This window comes from Spinacia oleracea, chromosome 1 (assembly GCF_020520425.1).
Source record: "Spinacia oleracea cultivar Varoflay chromosome 1, BTI_SOV_V1, whole genome shotgun sequence".
In the NCBI taxonomy this organism is placed as follows: Eukaryota; Viridiplantae; Streptophyta; class Magnoliopsida; order Caryophyllales; family Amaranthaceae; genus Spinacia; species Spinacia oleracea.
This window is the reverse complement of record NC_079487.1, coordinates 116,734,505-116,761,473: the sequence shown is the minus strand read 5'-3', so window position 1 is coordinate 116,761,473 and position 26,969 is coordinate 116,734,505. Positions and strand designations below refer to the sequence as shown.

The 26,969-nt window shown below is 35.8% G+C and overlaps 4 protein-coding genes and 1 long non-coding RNA gene across 6 annotated transcripts; 4 read left to right on the top strand and 1 right to left on the bottom strand.

The window, feature by feature from the left end:
• Positions 1–534: 534 nt before the first annotated feature.
• LOC130470724 (uncharacterized) lies at positions 535–2,768 on the top strand. The gene is made up of 2 exons (XM_056841247.1): positions 535–1,593; positions 2,214–2,768. Exons 1-2 carry the CDS (start codon positions 1,551–1,553, stop codon positions 2,567–2,569), a joined length of 399 nt encoding a protein of 132 aa, XP_056697225.1. The 5' UTR covers positions 535–1,550; the 3' UTR covers positions 2,570–2,768.
• A 3,209-nt stretch (positions 2,769–5,977) lies between these two features.
• LOC130470729 (uncharacterized) lies at positions 5,978–9,051 on the bottom strand. Its single transcript, XR_008931449.1, has 3 exons — positions 8,712–9,051; positions 6,806–6,865; positions 5,978–6,242 (listed from the first exon to the last, which is right to left on the bottom strand). It is a non-coding gene; the product is annotated as an uncharacterized lncRNA (long non-coding RNA).
• A 4,677-nt stretch (positions 9,052–13,728) lies between these two features.
• LOC110803207 (60S ribosomal protein L32-1-like) lies at positions 13,729–18,177 on the top strand. Of its 2 annotated transcripts, none has more exons than XM_022008699.2 (4): positions 13,729–13,920; positions 15,653–15,744; positions 17,551–17,732; positions 17,846–18,177. In XM_022008699.2, exons 1-4 carry the CDS (start codon positions 13,737–13,739, stop codon positions 17,973–17,975), a joined length of 588 nt encoding a protein of 195 aa, XP_021864391.2. In that variant the 5' UTR covers positions 13,729–13,736; the 3' UTR covers positions 17,976–18,177. The 2 variants fall into 2 exon arrangements, with proteins under 2 accessions (XP_021864391.2, XP_021864390.1); XM_022008698.2 differs by having other exon boundaries at positions 13,774–13,920; positions 15,646–15,744.
• A 1,445-nt stretch (positions 18,178–19,622) lies between these two features.
• LOC110803204 (elongation factor 1-alpha) lies at positions 19,623–22,674 on the top strand. The gene is made up of 3 exons (XM_022008694.2): positions 19,623–19,845; positions 20,863–21,343; positions 21,474–22,674. Exons 2-3 carry the CDS (start codon positions 20,882–20,884, stop codon positions 22,353–22,355), a joined length of 1,344 nt encoding a protein of 447 aa, XP_021864386.1. The 5' UTR covers positions 19,623–19,845; positions 20,863–20,881; the 3' UTR covers positions 22,356–22,674.
• A 1,704-nt stretch (positions 22,675–24,378) lies between these two features.
• On the top strand, positions 24,379–25,734 carry LOC110803225 (glycine-rich cell wall structural protein 1-like). Its single transcript, XM_022008720.2, has one exon. The coding sequence runs from the start codon at positions 24,379–24,381 to the stop codon at positions 25,732–25,734; it is 1,356 nt and encodes a 451-aa protein (XP_021864412.2).
• The last annotated feature ends 1,235 nt before the right edge of the window (positions 25,735–26,969 follow it).

Below are 26,969 nucleotides of genomic sequence, written 5' to 3'. Positions count from 1 at the left end.
TGTTCAATTCCGAAATAGTAAATGTTCATTTCCGAAATAGTAAATGTTCATTTTTGTAGTTTATTTCCAAATAAATAAATAAATGTTCATTTCCAAATTAGTAAATGTTCATTCCAAATAAATAAATAAATGTTCATTTCCGAAATAGTAAATGTTCATTTTTGTAGTTTATCTCCAAATAAATAAATAAATGTTCATTTCCAAAATAGTAAATGTTCATTCCAAATAAATAAATAAATGTTCATTTTCGAAATATTAAATGTTCATTTTTGTACCAGTATATTAATGTTCATTTTAAACAACACAAAACGACATCGTTTTGGATGGGGGTACAGCCAGCTTTGGCTGTACCCGGATATAGCCAAAAATTTGCGTCACTTTGGTATTATCATTGGATTGGGCCTAAACCGACATTTTGTTAATAGACTGTGATGCTCCAAAGCCCATTGAAGTATGAGTCATATTATAAAGAAAGATATTTGGTTTCTGGATGATGTTTTACATCTCCTTCCCACATATCTAGTTCCTCATCTTGCTACCCCAATCTCCTCCTTCTCTTTTAGTCCATCAGAAGCCTTGAAAGATCACGTCGTATGGACTTTACACCCCAAAAGTGCTCATCTTGCTACCCCAATCTCCTCCTTCTCTTTTAGTCCATCAGAAACCTTGAAAGATCACGTCTTATGAACTTTACACCCCAAAAGTGTTTTTCAATCAAATTTTCCTACCATGCTTATGTGAACAAGATCTTATAGATCTTCATAGTTCCTTTTCATGGAAATTTCTTTAGAAACTGAAAGTTTCTTAAAAATATACTCCCTCCATCCCAGATTAGTTGTTACACTTTCCTTTTTCGTCTGTCCCAGATTAGTTGTTACATTTCTAAATTAGGAATGACCCCACAATTATTATATTGTCTATCTCTTCCCAATAATTTTTTTTTGTCCCCACACCCTCTCCCATTCAATTAAAAAAATACTCCATTAACTCATATCACATCTACTTTTTCAATAAAATAACAATTGATAACCACACAACCACTTATCACCTAAAACTTTGTGCAAAGATAAGTGTAACAACTAATTTGGGACGGAGGGAGTAAAATGTTTATGTGAAACTATGTTCATTTCATTCTTCCAGTTGCTTCTAAACTTGTTGGTTTTATTCCTCTCTTCTGTACGTCCTATTTGTGTTAGATGTGGAAGACGGGAGGAATCCCTTATTCATTTACTTCGGGACTTTGATTTTCATCAATTTTCTATTTCATATTGGCCAAATTAGTTTTTTTACCTATCAAGAGAGTTTAAATGGACAACAAGTTTAATTTTGGGTCTTTGGCACCTCTGAAAATACGAAAATGGAGTGATTTTCACTTCAAAGATTTTGACTCCCACTCTATTTTTAACGCTTTTATTACAATTACAAATTTGGTGTTCCGGGGTAGAGACAAGGGAAAGAAGGTCATTGTGATTCCCTCATATCTCGTTGGAAGGCTTCTAAACCAGGATTTATGAAACTTAACGTTGAAGGGGCTTGGAAAATCCTAACCCATGCTGATGGAGGAGGAGTTATCTGGAAGGAAACTAGAGAATGGTACGTAAGCTACTCGATCTAGTAAATATAATGTTGTTTCTCTTCTGACAGCTGAGCTCTTTGCCCTAAGAGCAGTGGCGGCTCCAGTATGGTTCAGTGGGTTCAACTGAACCCATACTGGAAAAAAAAAATTAGCTAGTTTCTGAACAAAGAAATTCAATATGTACGTTTTAGCGCTAATTATGGACAGAGGATTAAATCTGGAGCATTGGTTTGAGCAGCCAAGACGCAGAGTATGAGCGCGGGTTCGAGCCCAGCGAGTTGAATTTTTAGGCATTTGATTTATTTTTCTTCCTTTCTTGTTTTGGTGGAGTAATACTTTGTTTCTCACATCTTCAGCAATAGTTTTAAACTTTTACCAATACATATTTTTATACATTCTTTTACTAAACTTCTTTAAAATTTTGAAAATTATCAAATGCTTTAGAAAATAAAATTGATTTTGTTTTATTCGTTTTCTTTGAAATTTTTTCTAATAAAATATTATTTATCTTACGTACTACGGTACGTATAAAACCTGTTATTTGCACACAAAAAATTAGTAAAATCTGCTAATGTACATTTTGCACTGAAACTATGACTTACTCCGTATGTTTTAATTTTTCGAACCCTTAACACAGATTTCCTGGCACCGCCACTGTCTAAGAGAAGGCATTTTATTGCTAAGAACTTAAGCATTCCTTTCCTTGAGGTCGAAACTGATGTCAAATCCCCGATGATTATGTTGGACAATGCCGATAGTAACCCACATCATGAGCTTGCTACATCTATCGATGATATAGCCTTTTTGGTTAACAACACAAATTGGATTGTGGTCTTCTTGCATATTCATAGGGAGTGTAACTTGGTAGCACATCAGCTGGCAGGGCATGCTCTTTCTATGGAAGTTCGGCACAAACAGCATTTCAAGGTCCCAGATTGCGCAAGAATTGCTTATGCTATTGACTTGGAGCACATGGGTTCTCGTTCGAACTAATGTTCTCTTTAAGCTGGCTGGGAATGAATTGACTAGTAGTTATAAAGGGTGTCTTTTGTTGTATAATATACCCTATTGTTATTTATATGCTCCATCTACCCCTTTTGTTTTTGGTATGTGATACTTTGATCCGATATTTTGATGTACTAAACTACTAATTTCATGTTAATATAAGTTCTTCGGGTTAGATTATGAACAATCCAATGTCATGCATAATAAACCATAAATGCCATAATCCAAATTAATTGCACTTACTCAATTAGCATAATTTAGTATAAATATTTTGTGACGTGTGTCTTTCCTAGATGCTCCCAAACCGAACAAGAACAAGTTAGAATGCCAAACGCCATCCCTCTGAAGAAAGTCCACATTATGTTCGGATCCGCCTTAGATCATACCAACTAGGATGTAAACTAAGATTTATGATTTCAGGATCTCACTTTTAGGTGCTAGGAAAAGTGTATGTATTGATGTTTTATAATTCAAGACCCTAGGCAATATATTTATAGGAAATAGGAAAAACCCTAGAAACCAAACCATAGAATAACTTTAGGCAATTTTAGGAACCACCGAAATCCTAAGGTTGGTCGGCCACCTTGGTGCACAAGAAAACCCTTAAGGCTTGTTTGTGCGCGCTGGCCCAGCAACGCTGGCCAGATATAGGCGCGCGCGCATTGGGAGTTGGGCTGGCGTGTTCCGTTGTGCTTAGGCCGTGCGGCCTGGCGTGCATCGTTGTGCATTGGGCCTTGCTGCCCGGCGTGTTGCGATGTGTGTTGGGCTGGCTCGTCGAGCAATGGGCTGACCCATGCGCTGACCTGTTGCTCGTCGAGCTTCCGGTTTGTTTCTCCGATTCCGGAATTTATTTCAAATTCGAACAATATTTACGTTTTCGATAATATTTCCGATTCCGACTATATTTCTAATCCCGATAATATTTCCGTTTCCGGTAAAATTTTCGATTCCACCAAAATTTCTATTTCCGATACGAACCATACTTCTGTTTCCGGCAATATCTTCGACTTCAATAATATTTATATTTCCGTTATGAACCATATTTCCGTTTCCGGTAATTTCTTCATTTCCGGAAAATATTCTTTGTTTGGCTTTTGATGGCTTGTTTTTTCCACTGAAACCAACATCCATGATTTTTTAATATCCATCAAAATATTTACTAAATGTAATATTCACCTAAATACTTGATATGTTCACGTACTATTGTGTGACCCTACGAGTTCCGTCAAGAGAAAGTTGTGGCATTAATAATATTAATTCCACTTGAATTGAAGTTGCCTCTAGTTAGACATTCAGATCACTTGATCTCATTAAATAATTAAAATGCTTAATTAATACTGAACCACATTTATTAGATTTAGCATTAAATACATTAAATGCAAACTTGGACCAATGACAGTATTTCTTAAATTTCATGATGTCCTGGCTTGAGTTTTGCTTTTGCCTGTTTCTGAGTACTTCTCTTTTTCTCTGAGATGCTTAACTCGTCACCTCAGGTTTTGTCTCTTGATAATCAACCTCCTTTAAGTCCATTCTGAATCTACCAAATCTCAATGGACTGGATGCAACCTAACAACACCCCAAAGCTATACATTGTTACAATAAATCCAACGGATATGACATGTGCTTATGTAATCTCCTTTTGTGGTTTGAAAAAAACTATCCACGACTGGGTTATCACTTAAAATGTGATCATGCTAAATATAGTGCCAAAAGTGACATCTATAAACAAGAACAAAATGATTTTGTACTAGGATTTTGACTTGAAATAAATAAAAACGAATTCCCTTTGCTATGTTCTCCAGATTGATGGCTTGCTGCTATGATTGTGGAGTTACAAAAGTGGCACCTTATCGATGTCATAGAAATGTTGTAGTTGTCACTTGTCACAGAACGAACGAATAGTTTTATTTTCATATGCGATTTTTAACTATTTTTCTAGGTCACACTTGAGACATGTTTTATGAATTAATAATTTACTATATCTATTACTATATACTAAAAGAGACATCATAAATGACACGTGTCACTTCTTGGTGTGATTGTTCCCGCTAAAAATCACTTTCCCAAAAAAGTGTATATGTTTTATTTATTTTTATTCTTTACCTTTTTTTATATAAAATATTTATGTATGGAAACAAATTTTAGTTTATAAATTATGGAAATAATAGATACGACGTAATAATAAGTATTCTAAATTGGTAATATTTTAGTCAAATCGCTATATTAATAATGGAAAATATATCACTCAATATTTTGGTCAAATTTTCATATTAGCATTTTAAATATGCATATTAGATGAATAAATTTAAACGAGTATGTTAAAAATGTTATAACTATACAATAGTTTGAGAGATATTCAGTTAAATATTTTGTGAAAAAAAAAAATCAAAATCCGTACGTGCACGGGATCTAATCTAGTTGTGTAGAAATGGAACACAGTAAACATTTGTATATTACTGTAATATGAGAGAAAAATTGTCTTGCATGTGAACTTCAATTATCAAAATATGGCCGGACTAATGGACAACAAATTAGTAATAATAGCTTATGCTCTAATGTGACGGCTGATATTTGATTCTACACAGTGATTTTAGACACCATATAATGTAATATCCTATTGTGTGGTACTGAGTTGAAGATAATTTGACGGTGTTTAAATAAGCCTTTATTTTGTTATACGGAGTATGAAACTTATTTATGCCTGATTGTGTGCTTTCTTGGTTGTAGACCGAAGTTGAAGCAATTACAGAACCAGTTCAAGAAAATGTGAAAAATATGATGTCTAGTTATTTTCAAGTCAAGTCCAACATTCCAGGGTTTAATATGAGAACAAATTCTAAGATTTTCTTAACAAAACCGAGCTTCATTGCATCATGTAGTACTTTTTGCCCCAAGGTATTATTCTCTTGTCCTGTTGCAATAATTTGACATTGAATGTTAGCCATGCTCCCTGTATATGTCACTACTACATAAACGATCAAATGCAACGCCAAATAACCGTTGTAAAAGGGCCAAAAACCGTTGCTATATGCCTATTGCAACGGTTATTGAACCGTTGCTGTTGCTGGCGTTGCTTTAGCTATAATGCAACGGTTGTTTTTACCTAATGCAACGGTCGTCCACCCTACTAAATAACCGTTGCCATAGATTCTATTACAACGGTTTAAAGACCAAAAGCAACGACCTTTGCAATAACCACTAACCGTTGCAATAGATTTAATGCAACATCTATTTAGACCTAATGCAACGATCGTGTTATTTACTAGCAACCGTTGTATTAGACTTCTAATGACTGTGTAAGTCGAATGCAACGCCTATATACAATTATTAGGGCTGAACCCTGCATTTTCAAAAAGTAATTCTTATTATAATAAGAAACTTATTGTAAATTAATGAATATGAACATTCAGTTTCATTAAAAAGCTCCAAAAATATTTACATACATTCAAATAATTCCATCGTTCAGCAATTTACAAATGAAGTACTTTGGTAGTACTTATATAAGTAGTTTAAAAGAGAATAGCATATCACATTCAATATTAGTTGAGAACTTGAGCGCAGTTGAAAAAATATGTATCAAAAAAGCTAACTAATTACACATGTGAGATTCGCCACCAACAAATATGATTCCTCCTTGTCCAATCCAGTCTTCTTAAACCTGTAGATTCAAATGTTTAGAACATATAGGCAATAGAAACTACTCCCATCTCCAAGAGACAAAAATGATAACAAACATGTGTTTCGAAGTGAATGGATCCAAGAACATTAACAACACTTATACAATGTGTGGACAATACTAATATATGTTTAATATTATTAGAGATTGAGGGGAACATTTACAACAATGGGATCCATACGAGATGTTACAGCTCCATGCCTCCATTCAGAAGTGACCTAATTGGGATAATAAATTAAGATGACTGGTCGATTTTGCTCCTTAATTAGCTTAGCATGCATCATAAAGCATCAATTAAAGATCTATTTCATGAAACTAAAAACTTTGTTTTCATTGACCCTTGCTTCTATGCACTAAAAATACCTTCGTGATATATTATTAGTGACATTGCGATAAATGGCTACATAACACCAAAATGCAGTAGGTTAGATTCTTGCTATCAGATCCTACACAACACCAAAATGTATAAAGTAACTTGTAGCGATGAGAGCCCACAAAGAAATAAACCATATATATCAAATATCTAAAGGGGATCAGAATAATACCTTTTTCTTTTTATCTGTATGAAACACTTTCAGATCTTCATCAGCATGATGTTTCCTGATCTGCAATCAAGAACGGTAAACATATTAGGTGTCAAAAAAAACTATAGAATATAACTAATGACAAGGTAAGCCAATCGTCATTAAGCAATCATAACTCATGGAAAATATATTTCATCACTGCTATCAAAACAGACAACGGAATGAAAAACAAAAGTCCTTATCTTTCCGCCGCAAGAGATTGAAAAACTAATTATAGTCATTTTGATCTGGTGCAACTAAAATATGTACTCTTCATATCCTGATATCAATAAGGGGAATCAAAATACAATTACAAACAATAAGACAAAAAAAATCCTAGAGCTTAATTCAGGGTTCGGTTGCTAGAAGCCAACCTAAATTGTGATAGAATATTGTATAGTTCCTTTGAGAGTTATAAATCTGAAGTAAAAAAGAAATATATGATAAAGGAACTGAATAAAAAGTATGTAAATAGAATAAACTAAGATAAACTACAATATAAGATATTACTCTTTTGGATGGTATTATCAATTTATCATAATCTCAAGAAGAGAAGGACCTCACCTCTTACCAAAGCAACTAGGAATGAAAGATTAAAATAACAAGCCTTAATGTTTGTAGATAACCAATTTCACTAGGTAAATAGGGTAAGGGTCTAAGGGAATTGTAACTAGACCACATCAAGTGTAATATATACACCAACAGGAATCACCCATTACATTGGAAAAAAGAGAATAGACTTGCAGGTTCTTATCAAGCTATGTAAGGACTTGATGGGATATAGAGAAGACCGAGAAAAAAACTAAGCAGAAATAGCAAAAGGCTATGTGCAAGTGTTGTTGGTGGCGTAATGTTTTATCTTTTTGGTTCACCTGGACTGTTGTCGTTACATACGCAGTATTATACTAACTATTGTTGTTCCATACACTCTTTACTAATGCTTTGCTAAGATAGAGAATTTTGATAGGCAAATACTTAAGTATCTCAACACATACTGCGATGAGACTTGCATTTCTAGTCCAAGTCTATACATAGCTTCATATGAAGAAGACATAAAAAATGTATAATTTGTTTCTATGACAACATTGAATCAGTCAAAAGATTTTAAGTGTTCAACATTTACGGCGTTGCTCCACTTCTTGAGTCTCTTGACATGTGGGTGAAGCTCTAGGAACTACTAACAATTCCTAATTGTAAATATTATGATCTCTTTCTAAGAATCCTTTCAATTTTTGAGCTTTTATATTGTGACAAGATACAAAAGAAATAAAGCTACACTAAAAGTAAGCAAGAAAGTTTAAAAATAAAAGCATATAGAGAAAATCAGAAAATATGCAATTATGTTGTCTCTGAAATTTATAAGTGTAAGATATGTTAATCTAGTAGTATAAGCTATCTGTTAATCATTCTCAAGTATAAATATATAAAATAATTATGGATTTTCAAGTAAAACATAAAAGAAAGCGCATATTCAATCCATGAGTAAATCGACTCCAATTAAATCTGCAAGTCAATCAAGCTTTTATGTGCCATAATATTAATACTACAATCAAATCATACAAACTAATTTGATTTTAGTACGTTTTCCATTTATACATAATACAAAAAAGTTCAACCACTTGCATGTAATACACAAAAGACTCCTAATCAAACTTGTAAGAAACTTCATTCCAAGCATTTGATAGATAAGAGAAGTACTACCTTGAGCATTAATTCTTCACAAAATTCAAAGGAAATATGAAATCTAGATCCGGGTAATGTAAATAAAACAAAGGAAAATCGAAAGTGAGTGAAGCTAAGAAGAATTATGTTCTGAAAAATAATTGAAAAGTACGATAAAAATCAATTAACATTAACGAATCGAAGGCCAAATGAAGCTAGATCTTACTGAGAGTTCGGAAAACTCTTTTGAATTGTGTCCTTTTGCTCCGACCAAAATTTTTAACAACGAAATGCGATTACGGGCGTACGGATACAAATTGGTAAAATGGCGACCATTTCAATTTATAAAGAACAAGTAATTAGGGAAAATGGTATCATGGGTGATGTTTAAAAGGTGTGAGTTAAGGGTTTTTTAGGGAAAATCTGGGTAAAGTTGTAGTGAGGAGGGGCAAGGGTAAGAGGAAGAGAGAGAAAATGAAGAACATATTACATATCTAAAAAGGTTGAACAGTGGAAATGAATAAGGGTTTTGTTTGGATTTTGGGCGGAATTCTTAGAGGGGGGTTTCAAATTAGGGTAAAAAATGGGAGCGAAAGTAGGGACATTTTACCAAATTGGCTAGTTTTACCATTTTATTTATCAAATTGTCTACTTTATAATTTTATTTACCAAAATAGCTATTTTTAAATTATATTTCTCAAACTAGGTATTGTTTTGACTTTGAAGAAAAATCAATCAACCAACTTCAGATTTTTTTGAGTGAACCAGTTTGAGTTATTTATTAATTTATTTATTAGTGAACCGGTTTGAGTTTTCATTTATTTATTTATATTGAACCGGTTTGGTTTGAGGTTTTTTTTTTATCTAGTTTGAGTTTTTTTAAATAGTGAACGGGTTTGGTTTGAGTTTTTTTTTTTTTAATAGGGAACCAATGTGGTTTTTTTAGGGACTTATTTCTATATGTATATCTTTTGGGTTCTTTTTATTTTTCTAATACCTAAGTAAACTATAAACGTCATTGGAGTCCGGCGTTTTCCAATTTCTCCAATTGTCTATCGATATTCATAAACGCTAATATTTTCTGATTGAAGATTCCAAGAGGAAAATTGACAAGTATGTAATTTTCTTTCTTTTTGAACCTTTAAAGATTATTTTTCATGCATATATATCTGAGACTCAATTATATATTCAATGTTCTGAAATTTTTGTCTTCAAATCAGCTCGAATATATAGGAAAGGTAAAATAAAGAGTTAGGTGGAAGAGTATTATATTTGCCCAAACTCTTGACATCTCGTAGGATTAGGAAAATAAGGGAATGATTCATCTAAAACATAAAAGAAAGAAAATAATTTTACTTGCTTTTTAGTGAAAAGTATAAAAAAACATTAAAAAAAACTCCAAAACCCGGTTCACTTGTTAAATAAATAAATAAAATCAAACCAAATTTTTTTTTTGCATCAAAGTCAAAATAGTCATTTTGATAAATAAATTGTAGCTAATTTGAGAAATAGAATTCAAAAATAGCCATTTAGGTAAATAAAATTGTAAAAGTAGCCATTTTGGTAAATAGTAGCTAGTTTGGGAAATAAAATTAAAAAATAGCCATTTTGGTAAATAAAATTATAAAAGTAGCCATTTTGGTAAAAGATCCCGAAAGTAGTGTGCGCTTGTGTATGTAATGCCCTAATGAATAATTAACAATGCCGCACCAAATGCAACCGTTTAATAAGGCCATTGTAATAGCTTAGAAGTATGTTGCATTTGGGTATTTGGAAGTCTAATACAACCGTTTTCCTTAAAAGTTGCAAAGAACCGTTGCAATAGAGAAAACCGTAGCAATAAACCGTTGCATTAGGCTTAACCTTGCAATAAACCGTCGCATTAGGCTTAACCGTTGCAATAAACCGTTGCATTAGGCTTAACCGTTGCAATAAACCGTTGCATTAGGCTTAACCGTTGCAATAAACCGTTGCATTAGGCCTAACCGTTGCAAATGTCTGTTGCATTAGTCTTAACCGTTGCGTTAGGTCGTTGCATTTGCTTCGAAATGTTGTATTTGGGTGATGCTAGTCTTGTACCAAATGTTTTATTTAGGGAAGGGGACCTTTTTTTTTCTTACTTCTGTTCTGTTTTTGGTATGGCAAAGCATCCATTTCCATTGCCACTCAATGGACACACTCACTTGCTTCTCATAGATATTGTAACTTGTAACGTTGTAAGTACACAATTCCCCCCCACGACCATTAGTACTATTGTTAACATACATGAGTACCGGCCATTCTTTTAAGCGAACCACTCTTTCCAAATTTAATTTGGGTTAACTATGACTGTGCGTGTAGATTTCTTTTCAATGATGCAACTGTTGTACTGAATACTTTCTTTATAGTGATGGGAACCTTTTGCCGCTGCTTTATCCTCTGCTACTTCGTGTAAATCAGATATTTTCACTTGTCATTGCCAGTTTGCCAAATTGTAAGCATGCCAAAACATCCATGAATTATGCGATGACTGATGAGACTTTTTCTAGAACATAGTTTGGATAACCACGATTCTTCCAGATGATTTATTTCTTGTAGTATTTTAACAAACCTCCCACGTATTCTCAAACTACAATTGACGAGTTAAGGGAGAGGTGGATCTCATACGTTATAGAATATCACCAATCAAATAACGATGAAGATGATCTAGTGTGAGCTCAGTTCAGTCCTGCTGACGAACTTCCAAGTCTGGTTTCTGCTATTGCTGCAGAAGTTGTTGTTGCTGCAGAAGCTGCTCTTGCTGCTACACCATCCCCAGTTGCTGCCGAAGCTAGGTCTTTGAATATTTTTTATTTTTTTTTAGTGATATTGGATCTTGTTTTTGCCGTACCTTGTGTAGATCATTTATATTTTATCAATGAATAATAGGATGTTGTTATTGTATGAACAATATTTTTTTTATTGAATAAAAAGAATTTTGGGAAGATCGTGTGGATATCATTTTTATTTTATCTATTTAGATTTGGGTTACATACTAGAATCGTAATATCCTATTTTAGGGATGCGTGTGCTGCTATTTTTAATTAATATTAAAAATAAAAAGAGGTAGAATATAGAACAGTTTTTTATGGAAACAACTTTATATCTTAATATTAACACATGAAGTATATAGTACGCCTATGTACAGAAAATGTTATGTATCTCAATATTTAACAAGAAGAATAGAGGACGGTTATGAACGGAAGGTGCGTTTTATTATAGAGTATAGTAGACGGTAATGTACGTTAACCGTTCTATATTCCTTCTTCATTTTCTGATTTTAGGAAGGGAATAGAGGACGCTTATGGAGTATCACTGTACTTTATAACTAGGTATATAAAACACTCCTTTTACCCGTTTTATAAACTTTGTAGCGCGCTGAGTTGGCGAACGCCTATAAGGCGTCCTATAAAGTGTATTTCAAGTTTTCAACAGTACTCTATGCCCTTTTTGTAGTAGTGATGACATCATGACACCATGTCACTTGCCAAATTATCGTGACACGTGGCGAGATGACATGAATTGGCTTGGAGATTTAATAATACTAGTTTTTGCCCCATTCGATGCACGGATTTGTTAACTTAAAAATCGCGTTACGTCGTTTATGTAATATAAAGAAGGATATACAAATTTTGAAATAATAAAGTGTGAAGCATTTGGAGTATAATGAAATTAAATTTTGAATCTGAAACAAATAAATTTAATTTTGAAATAAAATGAATATCTAATTTAGAAGGAGAAGTGAAAAGGATGAATATAAATGGTAAGTTAACAACAAAATAAAATAATATAAAAGAGATGACACGTAGCATAACTTATGCAAACCATTATATATTATATATATATATATATATATATATATATATATATATATATATATATATATATATATATATATATATATATATATATATATGGATAACATAATTTATTGGCAATTAAACTGTAGGACTCTTTGTAATTTTGATAGCTTAAATGAAGTGATAACATTAGTTATAGTCTAGATTATGTGATTAATTAAACCAATCAAGTTGTTTAATTGCTTAAGGTTAAATAAATGTTTGTAAATCCTCTTGTTGCATTTCCCAAGTATTATACGAATTGGAGTAGAGGCCGAAAGTGGGAGAATATAATACAATATTTTCCCCCTATCGCTCTTGTTTATGACCGTAATTGAAGTCAAATTCTTTTGGAGTCTGATTGGAATATTTATGTGGATGTGTCCCTTTTGATTCTTTTCAAAATCCACATAAAAGTTTTATGAGCTTTAACAACGTTTTCAATCCATTTACTTGAAAACTCATTGACGACTCCTTTGATATTACCCACTCGCATAACTTTTTCAACACAAGGGACGTGTCTATGCAATTGCAGGGTAAGAGAGAAAAAAACCTTTGTAAATTTATGCTGGATTACATGGGCCAAGGTCGTGTCGGATTGAGTAGGATTCAACTTATTTTAGCACTTCATAAAAACAAGAGCTTTACCTATATACTTTTAATATTTTTATTTCTTGAGGTGACAATAGTATCTAATCCAGATCGGATTTGTAGGATTTTAGGAAAATTTTACCTCCTACAGGGTTCAAATCATATTTTCACTATATTGAATTTGAATCGAGTTGGACTCGTATAGCATACTCACTAAATTGCCATATGCTAACAGTATAGCTTAAAGCTGGCAAAAACTGACCTAACCCACCAATCCACCCCGAGCCCAACACACTAATAAAGGGTCGGGTCAAGATTTTTAACCCGTTAAATTAAACACAACCCAACCCAAATGGGTTGGATCAGGTTGAATTTTTCAACCCGAAAACAACTCGTCTAACCCGTTTAAGTTCAAACAAGTATTTTATATGTAATATAGATCTGTAGAATGTTATTTATTTTTCATTTTTTTCTTCAACATTGAATAATTATTTGACGTTTTGATTCATGTCAAATGCATATTGGAGTATTGGTTTTTCTTATGAGATTTGCCTCAAAAAAATCAACCCGCAATTATGTAGTCAAGTCAATTTACACTTGAGGATAAAAAAAATTGACGGGTCAACTTTGCTCAACTCGTTTATAGTCGAGTTGGGTTGTTAATCTCAACCATTTTAAGTAAATATGTCGGCCTAATTTCAATCCAACCCAACCCAACCCAACCCAACCCAATACGGGTTCTAGTATGACTTACATCCATCCAATCTTTTGATTTGGTACACCCGGACAGCGGCCCGGTCCATATGGATAAGCACAATCAGAAAATCGGCAATTTGGTCATTTTCACATTCACCATTGATTATCCTACGACCTACACTAATAACGTCACCCCCCCCTTCAAAACCCTAGCTTCAGCTGCATTTCCTCCACATTTTATTTCTCTTCAACTGCGGCTAGGGTTCTTGGAAAGCTCTCGGAACTCTGAAGGTCCATTCTCTCTCTCTTCGTCTTTTTTGTTTTTTAAATGATTGTTTTCCATTTGCGATTATCATATTTTTGATTCGACTGTTAGTTCTAGACTGAAATTCTGGATTGTGATTTGATGTATGTTGAATGATCGTATTTGATTTTGCTGCTTTTTTCATTTGATCTGATTTATTTTCTTTTTGATAGAAATATGTGCTGATTTGTTCATTAGGTTCATTTTTTTATGGAAGTATTTTATTGTTTCCTGTGTTTTCGTTGCATATGAATAAGAAATTGTTTCTGAATCAAATGACAAGCTGATTTGCGTTGGATTTTTTAAGATTTTGACCTTTTCATATGATTTGATCTGATGCATGCGTTCTTGTAAATCTGTATGATTTGGTTTAAGATTTTTTTCTGTGTGGTTTAATTGAAGTTTTGTTTTACCGGAAAATCTAGTGATTTGAATCATTCGACAATTTAAAAGAATAATAACTGTAGCGTGACATGATCCAACCAAATGTTAAATTGAATATTTACTTGAATATTCACATTGTTATTGAATAAATTGAATAAAGCACGCATATGTAGCCTAACTATGTAACAATGTACATCAGCCCAATCTCCCTGGTAACATTCATCAACTCCAGAGTGACATAAATTATTAGGATCCAAGGAAGACAAGGTCATCATTCTTCAACTTACTTCAGAATAGCCTTTATTGCATCATCTACCATCATTCCATTAAACAAAGAAATATAGGTGTAAGTCGTGTAAGTCTTCCTATGACGTCTTGGTGTATGCATCAAAGAACACTCAGTTGGAGGAACATAAACTCACCATAACAAATTATTTATAACGAACTCTAAATGACATCCAGATTCGATAGCATACACTTATTATGAACTAGGATTCAAGGATCCAAACAACTAACACAGTTACTGAAAAACGCTACATGCTATATAAACTCTCTAAAAACGAACACAAGACGCTATGAAAAGAACTACACAATACACACACAAACATACTAGCATTAAATAAATAGTAGTCCCATTCACCAAAAAGCTATATACATTATCATTGATTGTTCCTGAAACCCAAGTTAAAAGAGAAATATAGTAGCAAGTTCCAAGCATTAGCATATAATAATCTACCTGGTTCTCAACAGCCTTGACCATCCTACTGAAATCTTTCTTCATCGCAGACTTGTGTTGCATACTTGTAGGCTTGTTCTGCTTCCTGGTCTTTGTCGTAGTAAGCACTACTGAGTCTTTGCCTCCTGCTTGAACAGACACGGTCTTGGGGTTTGCAATCCCTGCAATAATACAAATACGAAAAAATGAGGATAACTGGTGCAACCCAAACTTGTTATAGTGTATATACAACAGCCAACCGACCTCACAGCAAAAACTAAGATAGGAAAAGAAAGAAAAGCAGCACACCACACCCTACAGTTATAAGTAAGGTGTTTTCAGTAACAAACCCTAATAAGTACCTAAATGAATAGTCCACATCCATAACCTCTAACCAAACTAAACCTGAAAATCATATTTTGATGACAAGCCTGATTAACTATGCTCACTTCTCAGGAGCTTGTCAAATATTATTAGGTATTATCAAGGTCATAGCTATTTGATACTATAAAAACACTAATGTTTTAGTCACACAATTCAACTAGTCAAGTTCATTTTCCATTACTTTTGAACTTCATTTGATCAATTGTTTCGTATTTTTGAAACTTTGAAGAAATCAGCAATGGCGGTTCCAAAATTAGACAAGAAGATCATTAAGAAGCGGGTGAAGCAGTTCAAGCGCCCGCAACATGACAGACGGATGTGTGTCAAGGTATATACTTTCACATCCTTCATTTCTGCAACTTTTTCATCTTAAATTTAGCTTTTTTGATTGCTCAAATGTTTAAAAATTTGGAAGAAAAGTAAATTTTTGTTGGATTTCATTGCTAGTAGTCGTGAATTGCAGTGATAATGGTTTAATTTCTACAGTGTTTGGTATTATTGTTGACATGAAGTTTACATGAGCTGGTTGCATAAATGTAAGCTAAGTAAATTACGGAATGTGTTTTTTTGGCGTAAATGAGTGTATTGGTGATCTAGTTTATGAAAATAGTTGGATATAGAGGCGAAGTGTTTTTGACATGATGAATGGCGGTGTCTGATGTTTTTCGGGTAAATTAGTGTATTTTATTGAGATTTTTGTCAAGGGTATTGATAACGTGGTCAAATCTGCGTTTTGTATTTATACGTTTGATTAAAATCCCTCTATTATGAATTGATAATATAGTCTCCTTGAACTTGGGAACCCTGTGGATTCATTTCATATTTGGTTTTAAACCTGCTGTCCTCCCTCTATCATGGATTCGTGATGAATATAACGCTTTTATGCAGAATCTCGTTTATTAATTTTTGTACGAAATCATATTTTCATTATAAGAGAAGTTGATCTCATGGTCAGAGAATGCATGGGTGAATATATACATAAGCAGTATGTTGGTGTATATGTTGGTTCTTGTTTATCGGGTAAAGTATGCACTCACTTACCTGTCTTAGTGTGATTTGGAAGTACTTCACTATTTAAAGTTGATTTTTTTCAATAAAAGTTTGTTGGTTACTGGGTCTTAATTTTCATTTGTATATTTATAACAAAAATTCAGCTGTGTAATTGTTTTATACTTCGTGTTAGTTTTTCTGAACAGAGCGTCATAAAACTACCCGGTTAGCAGTTGTTACCAAGCTTAAAACTAATTCTGATGTAGAGTGTCATAGTTCAGCGCTTTAGCCTTTTCTAGTAGATTTGTTTTACCATGTGTTATCTGCTTGACGCCTTGACCTATATGTATTCCACGTGGGTGTAATTTCAGCTAGAATGTGTTAGTTTTAGGTGCATTATACAAGTTTGTAAAACTAGTAATCTAATGTACAATCTGAGCTATGCATTAATCACTGGGCTCCTCGCTATCCAGAGTTGAGATATTAAGTTTGTGGGTTGTCATGATTAGTTGTGGCCTTGTGGGCACATGTCTTTGATATGATATTCATGCTGCCAGGGTTGTAAGTTTTCTGCAAATGCTAGCTTCACAACTGTTGGGGCTAGCCTTTGGATAAATGTTATGTTCTAAAAAATACCCCTATGAGAACTGGTCTTTCTATGTCTTGCCCAGAAGGGTTGGTTTATAAATGTTATGTTCTAAAAAATACCCCTATGAGAACTGGTCTTTCTATGTCTTGCCCAGAAGGGTTGTGTAAAATTGATTTGTGTTTACTTTATGTTTAGAATTAAGATACTATGGGTGATTCTGATGCATTTTTATGTGTTATTTAAAACCTGAGCGGTCTATAAGTTGGGCTTATAGAGTTCAATCTCCTAGAGGCATTGGGCTCAGTTGGGCTTATAGAGTTCAATCCCCATGCTTGTGTCATTTTAGAGGCATTGTTTCTCCCGTTCCCTTTCCCTGTATTATTATGTGGTTGTTTCCAGTCAAATGTCTTCGTCTCCCCCTCTATCCTATGAGAGGAGCGTGTGTTAAGAGACAATAAATTTCCAAAGAATAATAATCTGCTGTCCTATTTGATTAAGAAGTGCTTCTCTCAAATTTGTAATTTGTCTGTTAATCTGAATGGTTGTCCCCTGCAGACTAACTGGCGTAGGCCAAAGGGTATTGATTCACGAGTGAGGAGAAAGTTTAAGGGAGTTACTTTGATGCCCAACATTGGTTATGGTTCTGACAAAAAGACTAGGCACTTTCTTCCCAATGGCTTCAAGAAGTTCGTCGTCCACAATGTCAGCGATCTGGAACTTCTTATGATGCATAATCGGTAACAAATAGATTTCCCCCCTTCAACTTTCTTCCTCTTAATCCCTTTCACTGTGTAATTATTTATTGAGTGTGTTTTCTGGCTAATATCCAACTTTCTTTCCAAACTTTTAGGACATACTGCGCCGAAATAGCCCACAATATCTCCACCAAGAAAAGGAAGGATATTGTTGAGCGTGCAGCCCAGCTAGATGTGGTCGTCATTAACAAACTTGCTCGCTTGCGTAGCCAGGAAGACGAGTAATCCTTTCGGTGTAACTTCCCTGTGCGTGAAAGCAGTTCTTGTGTTGGGGATAAATTTTGTTTTAGATCAAAACTGTGTAAGACCTTTGTCGAATTCTAGCTTAGTAACATTTGCTCGTGTTTTTATTTGTAAAAAGCTATGATATATGATTTCTGCTACTTTGATTTTCGTTCAGGCATTAGTGTTTTATCTTTCTTCATCATTTGTTTCTCTCCAGTGTCCTCGGTCTTTGGCCTCTTACCTTGTTTGTTTGACATTAGCAGAGTGCATACCGCTTGACTAAAATCAAGTGAACACTAGATAATTCTGGTCTATTATCCACACTGGTTTGTTCTTGTGAGTTTGAACAGGATTTGGTCATCCCAGGCTAACTTTGTAAGGGACGATTTGAGCCGGGTTTGGAACCGAGGTTTGTGGTATGTATTTGACTTGTGGGTTAGCCTGTAGATCTTTGTTCGGAGGTAGCGAGTAATGTTTAGATCAAGTCAAACCACTTGTAGATAAAACTAGGGGTGTTTTGTATGTTAAATGGTTTGAGTAGCGGATAGCGAGTAAAGTAGTGGTTGGGTAGATTATATCAAACACTATATATAAAAGAGAATTGAAAGTTTGGGCGTAAAACCCATTTGAACTGTGCTGCCTTTTCAGAAAATTCCTTCCAAGTCCCTCCAGCTGTCAACCTACCTCTACCATTTTTGTTTCTCACCGAGACAAACAACCCCTTCTATCTCCTTCCCTGCTACCAACCTACACCACCACTGAAACTCGTCCACCAGTCATCCTACCATACATACTCCCTCTCCTCTCCACGGTGCTAACGTTAAAACTGAAACACGACAACATGTCATCTACTATGCCCTTAGGGAATCTAGCAGTCCTATCCGCCAATTTAAGTGGTATATGAGAAGGTTTAAGCTCTTTTAACCCAATTTATCATACAATGAAAAATGCATTAAATTGATGCTAGCACCTAACTCACATAAGGCCCTACCAAAATATGTTTCATTGGTCATGCAAGGAATGGTAAAAGTTATCTAGTAGAGCTCAATTCAAGCTTTTTTATCTCTTGAATCTAGCTATGTCATTGTTTCACTTTATTTTACTGAATTCTCACGACATAGTGAATTATATTTTTCATCAGTTCTCATCATTTTGATCTGAAAGAATTTTTTATCAATGTGTAGAAAATACTATTACTTTTATGTGATTATTTTTCTTGTCCTTGTTAATGTTGGCCTTTTTTTGGTCAAATTCTTCTTTTACTTTAGGCAGGGAACGGTTTCTTATATTTGAACTTGAGCTTACCTACCGAACTTGTGTGCAATCTCACTATCTCAGTCTCGCATAGACTATGGGTAGCTCAAATTTGCAATGTCCCTTCTTAAGTTATACGTGACTCAAGTTATTTAACTTGAAGCAATTCATAAAAAAATACCTCCATTGGTGGCTTACCTTGGAGATAGGTACAAACAAGACTTCAACTTTGGTCAACTCGTTTATAGTCGGATTGGATTCTTAATCTCAATCATTTTAAGTAAATAGGTCGGTCTAATTTCGATCCGACCCAATCAAACCCAACCCAACCAGGCCCAATACGGGTTCTAGTATGACTACTAATACCCCTGAAATGGGCTTAACTTACATCCATCCAATCTTTTGATTTGGTACACCCAGACAGCGGCCCGGTCCGTATGGATAAGCAAAATCAGAAAATCGGCAATTTAGTCATTTTCACATTCACCATTGATTATCCTACACTATAAATAGCGTCACCCCCCCTTCAAAACCCTAGCTTCAGCTGCATTTCCTCCACATTTTATCTCTCTTCAACTGCGGCTAGGGTTCTTGGAAAGCTCTCGGAACTCTGAAGGTCCATTATCTCTCTTCGTCTTTTTTGTTTTTTAAATGATTGTTTTCCATTTGCGATTATTATATTTTTGATTCGACTGTTAGTAATCTAGACTGAAATTCTGGATTGTGATTTGATGTATGTTGAATGATCGTATTTGATTTTGCTGCTTTTTTCATTTGATCTGATTTATTTTCTTTCTGATAGAAATATGTGCTGATTTGTTCATTAGATTCATTTTTTTTATGGAAGTATTTAATTGTTTCCTGTGTTTTCGTTGCATTTGAATAAGAAATTAGTTTCTGAATCAAATGACAAGCTGATTTGCGTTGGATTTTTTAAGATTTTGACCTTTTCATATGATTTGATCTGATGCATGAGTTCTTGTAAATCTGTATGATTTGGTTTAAGATTTTTTCTGTGTGGTTTAATTGAAGTTTTTATTTACCGGAAAATCTAGTGATTTGAATCATTCGACAATTTAAAAGAATAATAACTGTAGCGTGACATGATCCAACCAAATATTGAATTGAATACTTACTTGAATATTCGCATTGTTATTGAATAAAGCACGCATATGTATGTTTGAAAATTAGCAACCCTTGGTAGTATTCTACTGGACTTCCGGCCTTGTTTTTGGTGTTTTTGAGGTCATACAAATAGTTTGATACGCTGTTTAATTAATTGATTGAGTTCAACCAGAAACTTGCAACGATAAGCTCGGTTGGAAGAGCTGAGGACATTATGTCCTTGACTCACCAGTTCAGTTCTGATTCTTGTCTGCTGTTCATCTTTTTAAAAGCAAACTGTTGCTACAATCCTGCTGCGATTGTAAGCTTTGTCTGATTGATTTAGTTTCAATATTTACTGGTAACATTTGGTTGGTTAATGAGTTGTAGATCACTCATTCATCTAGTATAGTAAGACATGTGTGTTTATCACATCTTTCAGCACAATTTCGATTGGTGTTTCTTATTGAACGAGAGATGATCATGTGATCATTGTTTTTTGGTGCTGAAAGATATTTTCTGCTTGCAGTTTTATTTGTGATATCACTATGGGTAAGGAAAAGATTCACATCAGTTTGGTGGTCATTGGCCATGTCGACTCAGGAAAGTCGACCACCACTGGTCACTTGATCTACAAGCTTGGAGGTATTGACAAGCGTGTGATTGAGAGGTTTGAGAAGGAAGCTGCTGAGATGAACAAAAGGTCCTTCAAGTATGCATGGGTTCTTGACAAACTGAAGGCAGAGCGTGAACGTGGTATTACCATTGATATTGCCTTGTGGAAGTTTGAGACCAACAAGTACTACTGCACTGTTATTGATGCCCCAGGACACAGAGACTTTATCAAGAACATGATTACTGGTACCTCGCAGGCTGACTGTGCTATTCTCATTATTGACTCCACCACTGGAGGTTTTGAGGCTGGTATCTCCAAGGATGGTCAGACCCGTGAGCATGCTCTTCTTGCCTTCACCCTTGGTGTCAAGCAAATGATCTGTTGTTGTAACAAGGTATAATTGCCTTCATTGATATGTTGTATACTAAAGAAATAATTTTGATTTCTTTGGGTTTTAATATGCTGTTCTCTTGGTTTGTGTTCTGACTTGAGTTGTTTTTTATTTTTTTTTATTTTTGTAATAGATGGATGCTACCACTCCCAAGTACTCCAAGGGAAGGTACGAAGAAATTGTCAAGGAAGTCTCCTCATACCTGAAGAAGGTAGGTTACAACCCAGACAAAATTGCCTTCGTTCCCATTTCCGGGTTTGAGGGTGACAACATGATTGAGAGGTCCACCAACCTTGACTGGTACAAGGGACCAACCCTTCTTGAGGCTCTTGACTTGATCAACGAGCCAAAGAGGCCTTCAGACAAGCCCCTCCGTCTTCCACTTCAGGATGTCTACAAGATTGGAGGTATTGGAACGGTGCCAGTGGGACGTGTTGAAACTGGTGTGTTGAAGCCCGGTATGCTTGTTACCTTCGGTCCTACTGGATTGACCACTGAAGTTAAGTCAGTTGAGATGCACCACGAGTCCCTCCCAGAGGCTCTTCCTGGTGACAATGTTGGTTTCAATGTCAAGAATGTTGCAGTCAAGGATATCAAGCGTGGATACGTTGCATCTGACTCAAAGAATGACCCTGCTAAGGAGGCAGCCAACTTCATTGCTCAGGTCATCATCATGAACCACCCTGGTCAGATTGGAAATGGATACGCCCCAGTGTTGGACTGTCACACCTCTCACATTGCTGTCAAGTTTGCCGAGCTTGTGACCAAGATTGACAGGCGTTCAGGTAAGGAACTTGAGAAGGAGCCCAAGTTTTTGAAGAATGGTGATGCTGGTATGGTAAAGATGATTCCCACCAAGCCAATGGTGGTGGAGACATTCTCACAGTACCCACCCCTTGGTCGTTTTGCTGTCAGGGACATGAGACAGACTGTTGCTGTTGGTGTTATCAAGAGTGTTGAGAAGAAGGACCCAACCGGAGCCAAGGTTACCAAGGCTGCTCTCAAGAAGAAGTGAATGGCTTTTGCTGCATCAGTTGAGGCGGGTTATCGTTGCAGTTCTGAGTATTATACAAACATTATATCTGTTAGTAGTTGCTGTGTGTCTTATTTAGACTTGTGTTCTCTTTGTCGTAAACTTTTGTGGTCAGTGTCTTCTGGCACCTATTCTCAGAATTGGGTGCTGGATAGACGGTGGCATGATTTTGGTCATTGGTACTATGTGTTTTCCTGTGTTTAGTCTTTGTGTCAAATACCCTTTGAGGTATAGTTCATGTTAACAAAACTGCATCTGCCATTATCAAATTTAAGTACTTAATTAAGAGTGTTATTTCTTAGTGATCGTCCTGATTGAATATCGGTGTTTGAGATCTGTCATTGTTTGTTTTGAATATTGTCTAGGTCATGGAACTTTCTGTTGCGTAGATCTTTTTCATCGCCGTTAATAATGTTGCTGTTTTATTTTGTTGTTTCTTTGTTTTTAATTTGCAGTTGAGATTGAGCTCCCTTAAAACTGTTTTGAGGTAACTGAGCGTTCTAGATTTGATATATGGAAACTATGGACACAGTTGTTAACACAAGTACTTGGTTTAGTGCTCGTAGTAGGAAGTTCTAAAGGTATTCGTTTCATATTTTCAGTCTTAATTTCAAGATATATCAGCCTTGTCTTAAACGTCTCTGCATCTGGTGTGATTTTGTATATTGATCAGGACTTCCGAGGATGTGTATCTAATGCTAAGGCATTATTGCATGCATGTGATCCATCTATTGGAGATGTGAATATGATTTGGAGCAATAGACATGGCTAGACCAGGATATAAATAGGACACTAAGTTTTGTGATCTGACCGACTTAGACTTGAATCAACCTTTTCAAAGAAAATTTGAGACGAAATGTGATGTAAATAATTTTGATTAATCAATCTTTTTTTATTTGAGGGATTTGATTAATTAATCTTAAGTTAGTTGGGAACAACTTCGAATATATGGGTTTAACTCGCAAGTATTTCATATTTGGATCTACCGTCTACGTGTTCCATGGCTGAGAATTGGTGTGAACCCATACAAATGGACGTTTAAAGAGTATTTTCGTTTTGATAATGAGCTAAGAACATGCTTGCTTTGCCTCTAACGGTGTCACAAAACACCTACTACGATATTTTGATACCACCATTTAAAAATATCAGGCAATAGGCATTTTATGAATGATCACGCGACAACTTTAACTTACCAAATGCAATCAAGTTAAGAAGTAGTAAAACAACCACTAATATTTCTAGCATATAGCCGTAAATCATTCACGTCTTCATATATCATACCACCATATGGTAGCAGCGGCGACCAAATTTCAATACGAGGTTTTTTTTGACGGGTTCAATATGGGTAAGATGATTTTATCTCAAATGTTAACGCCTTGACGATTTAAATTTAAAATTATTTCATTAACGATATTTCGTTAAGTACTCTTTTTCTATATCTTCTCTTAGAGAAGAACCTTATATGAAGAATCAAGTAATTGAATGATAGTACTCTGTAAACCATTATAACACTTAATTTGTAAACCAAAACCAATATTAGGACAATACATTTATTGACAATCCTTCTTTCTGACAAATTCAAAACTTTTCTCATGTGCCATTAATCTTCCATCTACCTCTTTCCATTACAAAAACTTGCAACTCCGAAATCAAACCCCACCCTTTCTCTTTGATGCAAAAATCAAACTTATTTGATTACATCCAATAATACAACGTCGGTTTAGTTGACTATATAACTCCAAATATAATCCAATACCATGGATTTTGACTTAATTAAATTCTTTACATTTGTCATTTATTGTTCCCACTATAATCCCAACGGTTCAACGCGTACCTCACCAATATCCATTAATATCCCTAATGCTAAGTTTTTTGGGCAATTGCTACTCACTATATAAACCACTCTTTCTTTCTTCCATGAAATATAAACCAAAAAAAGAAATATAAAACTTTTGAGCTAAGAAAACGGCTCATATTTATATTAATTTTGTGAGAGAGTGAGTTAATGGGTTTTCCAACAAAATGGGGCGTAGTGATATTTTTACTACTTAACATTGTGCTTAGTTTGAGTGTAGTGACATTTGGAGATGGTGATGTTAAGACAGAAAGATATGATGATGAGGATTGTGGGTTTAGAGGGTGTTATGGTGGTCCAAGAGGCGGACGGTATGGCGGCCCGGGGCGTTGGGGTGGACCGAGAGGAGGACGGTTTGGTGGTCCGGGGCATTTTGGTGGTCCCGGTAGAGGTGGTGGGTTTGGTGGAGGAGGGGGGTTAGGTGGTGGTGGAGGTCTAGGTGGTGGTGCCGGAGGAGGTTTAGGTGGTGGAGGTGGTTTAGAAGGCGGTGGAGGTGCGGGAGGAGGTCTTGGTGGTGGTGGAGGATTAGGAGGCGGTAGTGGAGGTGGACTAGGTGGTGGGGGTGGTCTTGGAGGAGGAGGTGGGGGTGGTCTTGGAGGTGGTGCAGGTCATGGGGGAGGTTTTGGTGCCGGTGGAGGAGTTGGAGGTGGAGCAGGAGGTGGTCTTGGTGGTGGTGCAGGCGGAGGTGGAGGCGCTGGAGGTGGTGGTGGAGTTGGAGGAGGTGCAGGTGGAGGATTTGGGGCTGGTGGAGGAGTAGGAGGAGGTGCTGGAGGAGGTCTTGGTGGAGGTGCTGGAGGAGGAGGTGGTGCTGGTGGAGGAGGTGGATTAGGCGGTGGTTCAGGTAAAGGAGGAGGATTTGGAGCTGGTGGAGGTGTAGGAGGTGGTGCTGGAGGAGGTCTTGGTGGAGGTGCTGGAGGAGGAGGGGGTGCTGGTGGAGGAGGTGGATTAGGCGGTGGTTCAGGTAAAGGAGGAGGATTTGGAGCTGGTGGAGGCGTTGGAGGTGGTGCCGGGGGAGGTCTTGGTGGTGGTGCTGGAGGAGGAGGTGGAGCCGGTGGAGGTGGTGGACTTGGTGGTGGTTCAGGTCAGGGTGGAGGATTTGGAGCTGGTGGTGGAGTTGGAGGTGGTGCAGGAGGAGGCCTTGGAGGCGGTGGTGGAGCTGGTGGCGGAGGAGGAGGTGGTCTAGGTGGTGGATCTGGCCATGGTGGAGGATTCGGTGCAGGAGGTGGTTTAGGTGGTGGGGCTGCTGGTGGAGGAGGTGGAGGAGGCGGTGGTGGTGGTGGTGGTCTTGGTGGAGGAGTAGGTCATGGTGGTGGCTTTGGTGCTGGAGGTGGGGTTGGAAGTGGGGCTGGAGGAGGACTCGGAAGTGGTGTAGGCTTAGGCGGTGGGCACGGGCTAGGTGGCGGAGGAGGAATCGGAATTGGAGTCGGCATTGGTATCGGGGTCGGAGTCGGTGCAGGCAAAGGAGTAGGCAGTGGTGTTGGTGTAGGTGGCGGAGGAAGGCGATAAAATAAATTACAAACCCCATTTCATTTCATTTCTTTCCAGTTTCATGTTTTGGATTTGTCAAAGTGCTTTCCACTATTGTTGTTCAAGTACATTTTTTGCTAAACTGATGTTGGGTATGGAAAAGTTAAAAACTAACCCAACATTAGTGAAAACTATAATATAATTCCCAATTGTAATTTCAATCTCGTGTGCTTATAATTACTAATTATAATTGCTAATATGTGCTTACAGTTATATAGTCCTCAATTAGCAAAAAATATTAACAAAATTAGTCCATAATAATACTTCAATTACTCAATTTAAACTCTTAAACTGAAAACATATAGATATAGATAATGCAGTCTGACAAATTCCAGATACAGATTTGAAAAGCTTGTTCAAAATCCAGCTTTCAATTAATGAGAATGTGGAAAATGCTATAAAAGTAGCTCACAAACATTTAATTTCATGTGATGAGAAACCCTAAAAGTAAGAAGAGTAGATCCATAAAGTCATGAAGGGAAGTAGGGTATAATTGTATAAATTGTAATAAATGAACAACTTGACTACATTATAGTTAGATCTCTCTTTCAAGATTTTACGATTTACGGGGTATTAAGAGAAGTTTACAAGATACTTGAATTGTCCAAAATGATTGAATTGTCTTTAGTTCTTTACTAAACACCCCATTGTTTTCATTAAAAAAGTCCGACTCGAACTTCATAGTTTCTCTATTTAGTTATTTATAGCTCAATTATCTTACTTTTTTCTCATCATCCCTACAGAGTATCTAATAATCTCCGTGCCAATCTAAAGTGTGAGGTACATTATTGATGGACAAAAGAACTATGTGAAATGGTAACGTATAAAAATGCCGCAACATGTTAATGTAAAGCTTAATTAGATACTTCATATAGTTAAAATACGAGATTATGATAAAACACAAGAAAAGGGGCAATGAAAAATTGCAAGACAGGATCTCTACAAACATATTTGCCACCCATTATATATTCAGTTTGAACTTTGAAGCATAATAATCCTGAACTCTCTTCTGATCGATAAACTCAGCATAAACACCCTATAGGCTATAGCTAGCTACACCCCAATCTGCAACTTGAATAAACCTAGAATTTTCCCATTGCCTATCAATCTATCATACTGCATTTTATTGGAGCCTCATATCTATTACTCCCTTTGTTCTTGAATATTAATCCCTTTTGAAATCTTGACACTATTTCTAATTGAAGAGAATCTTC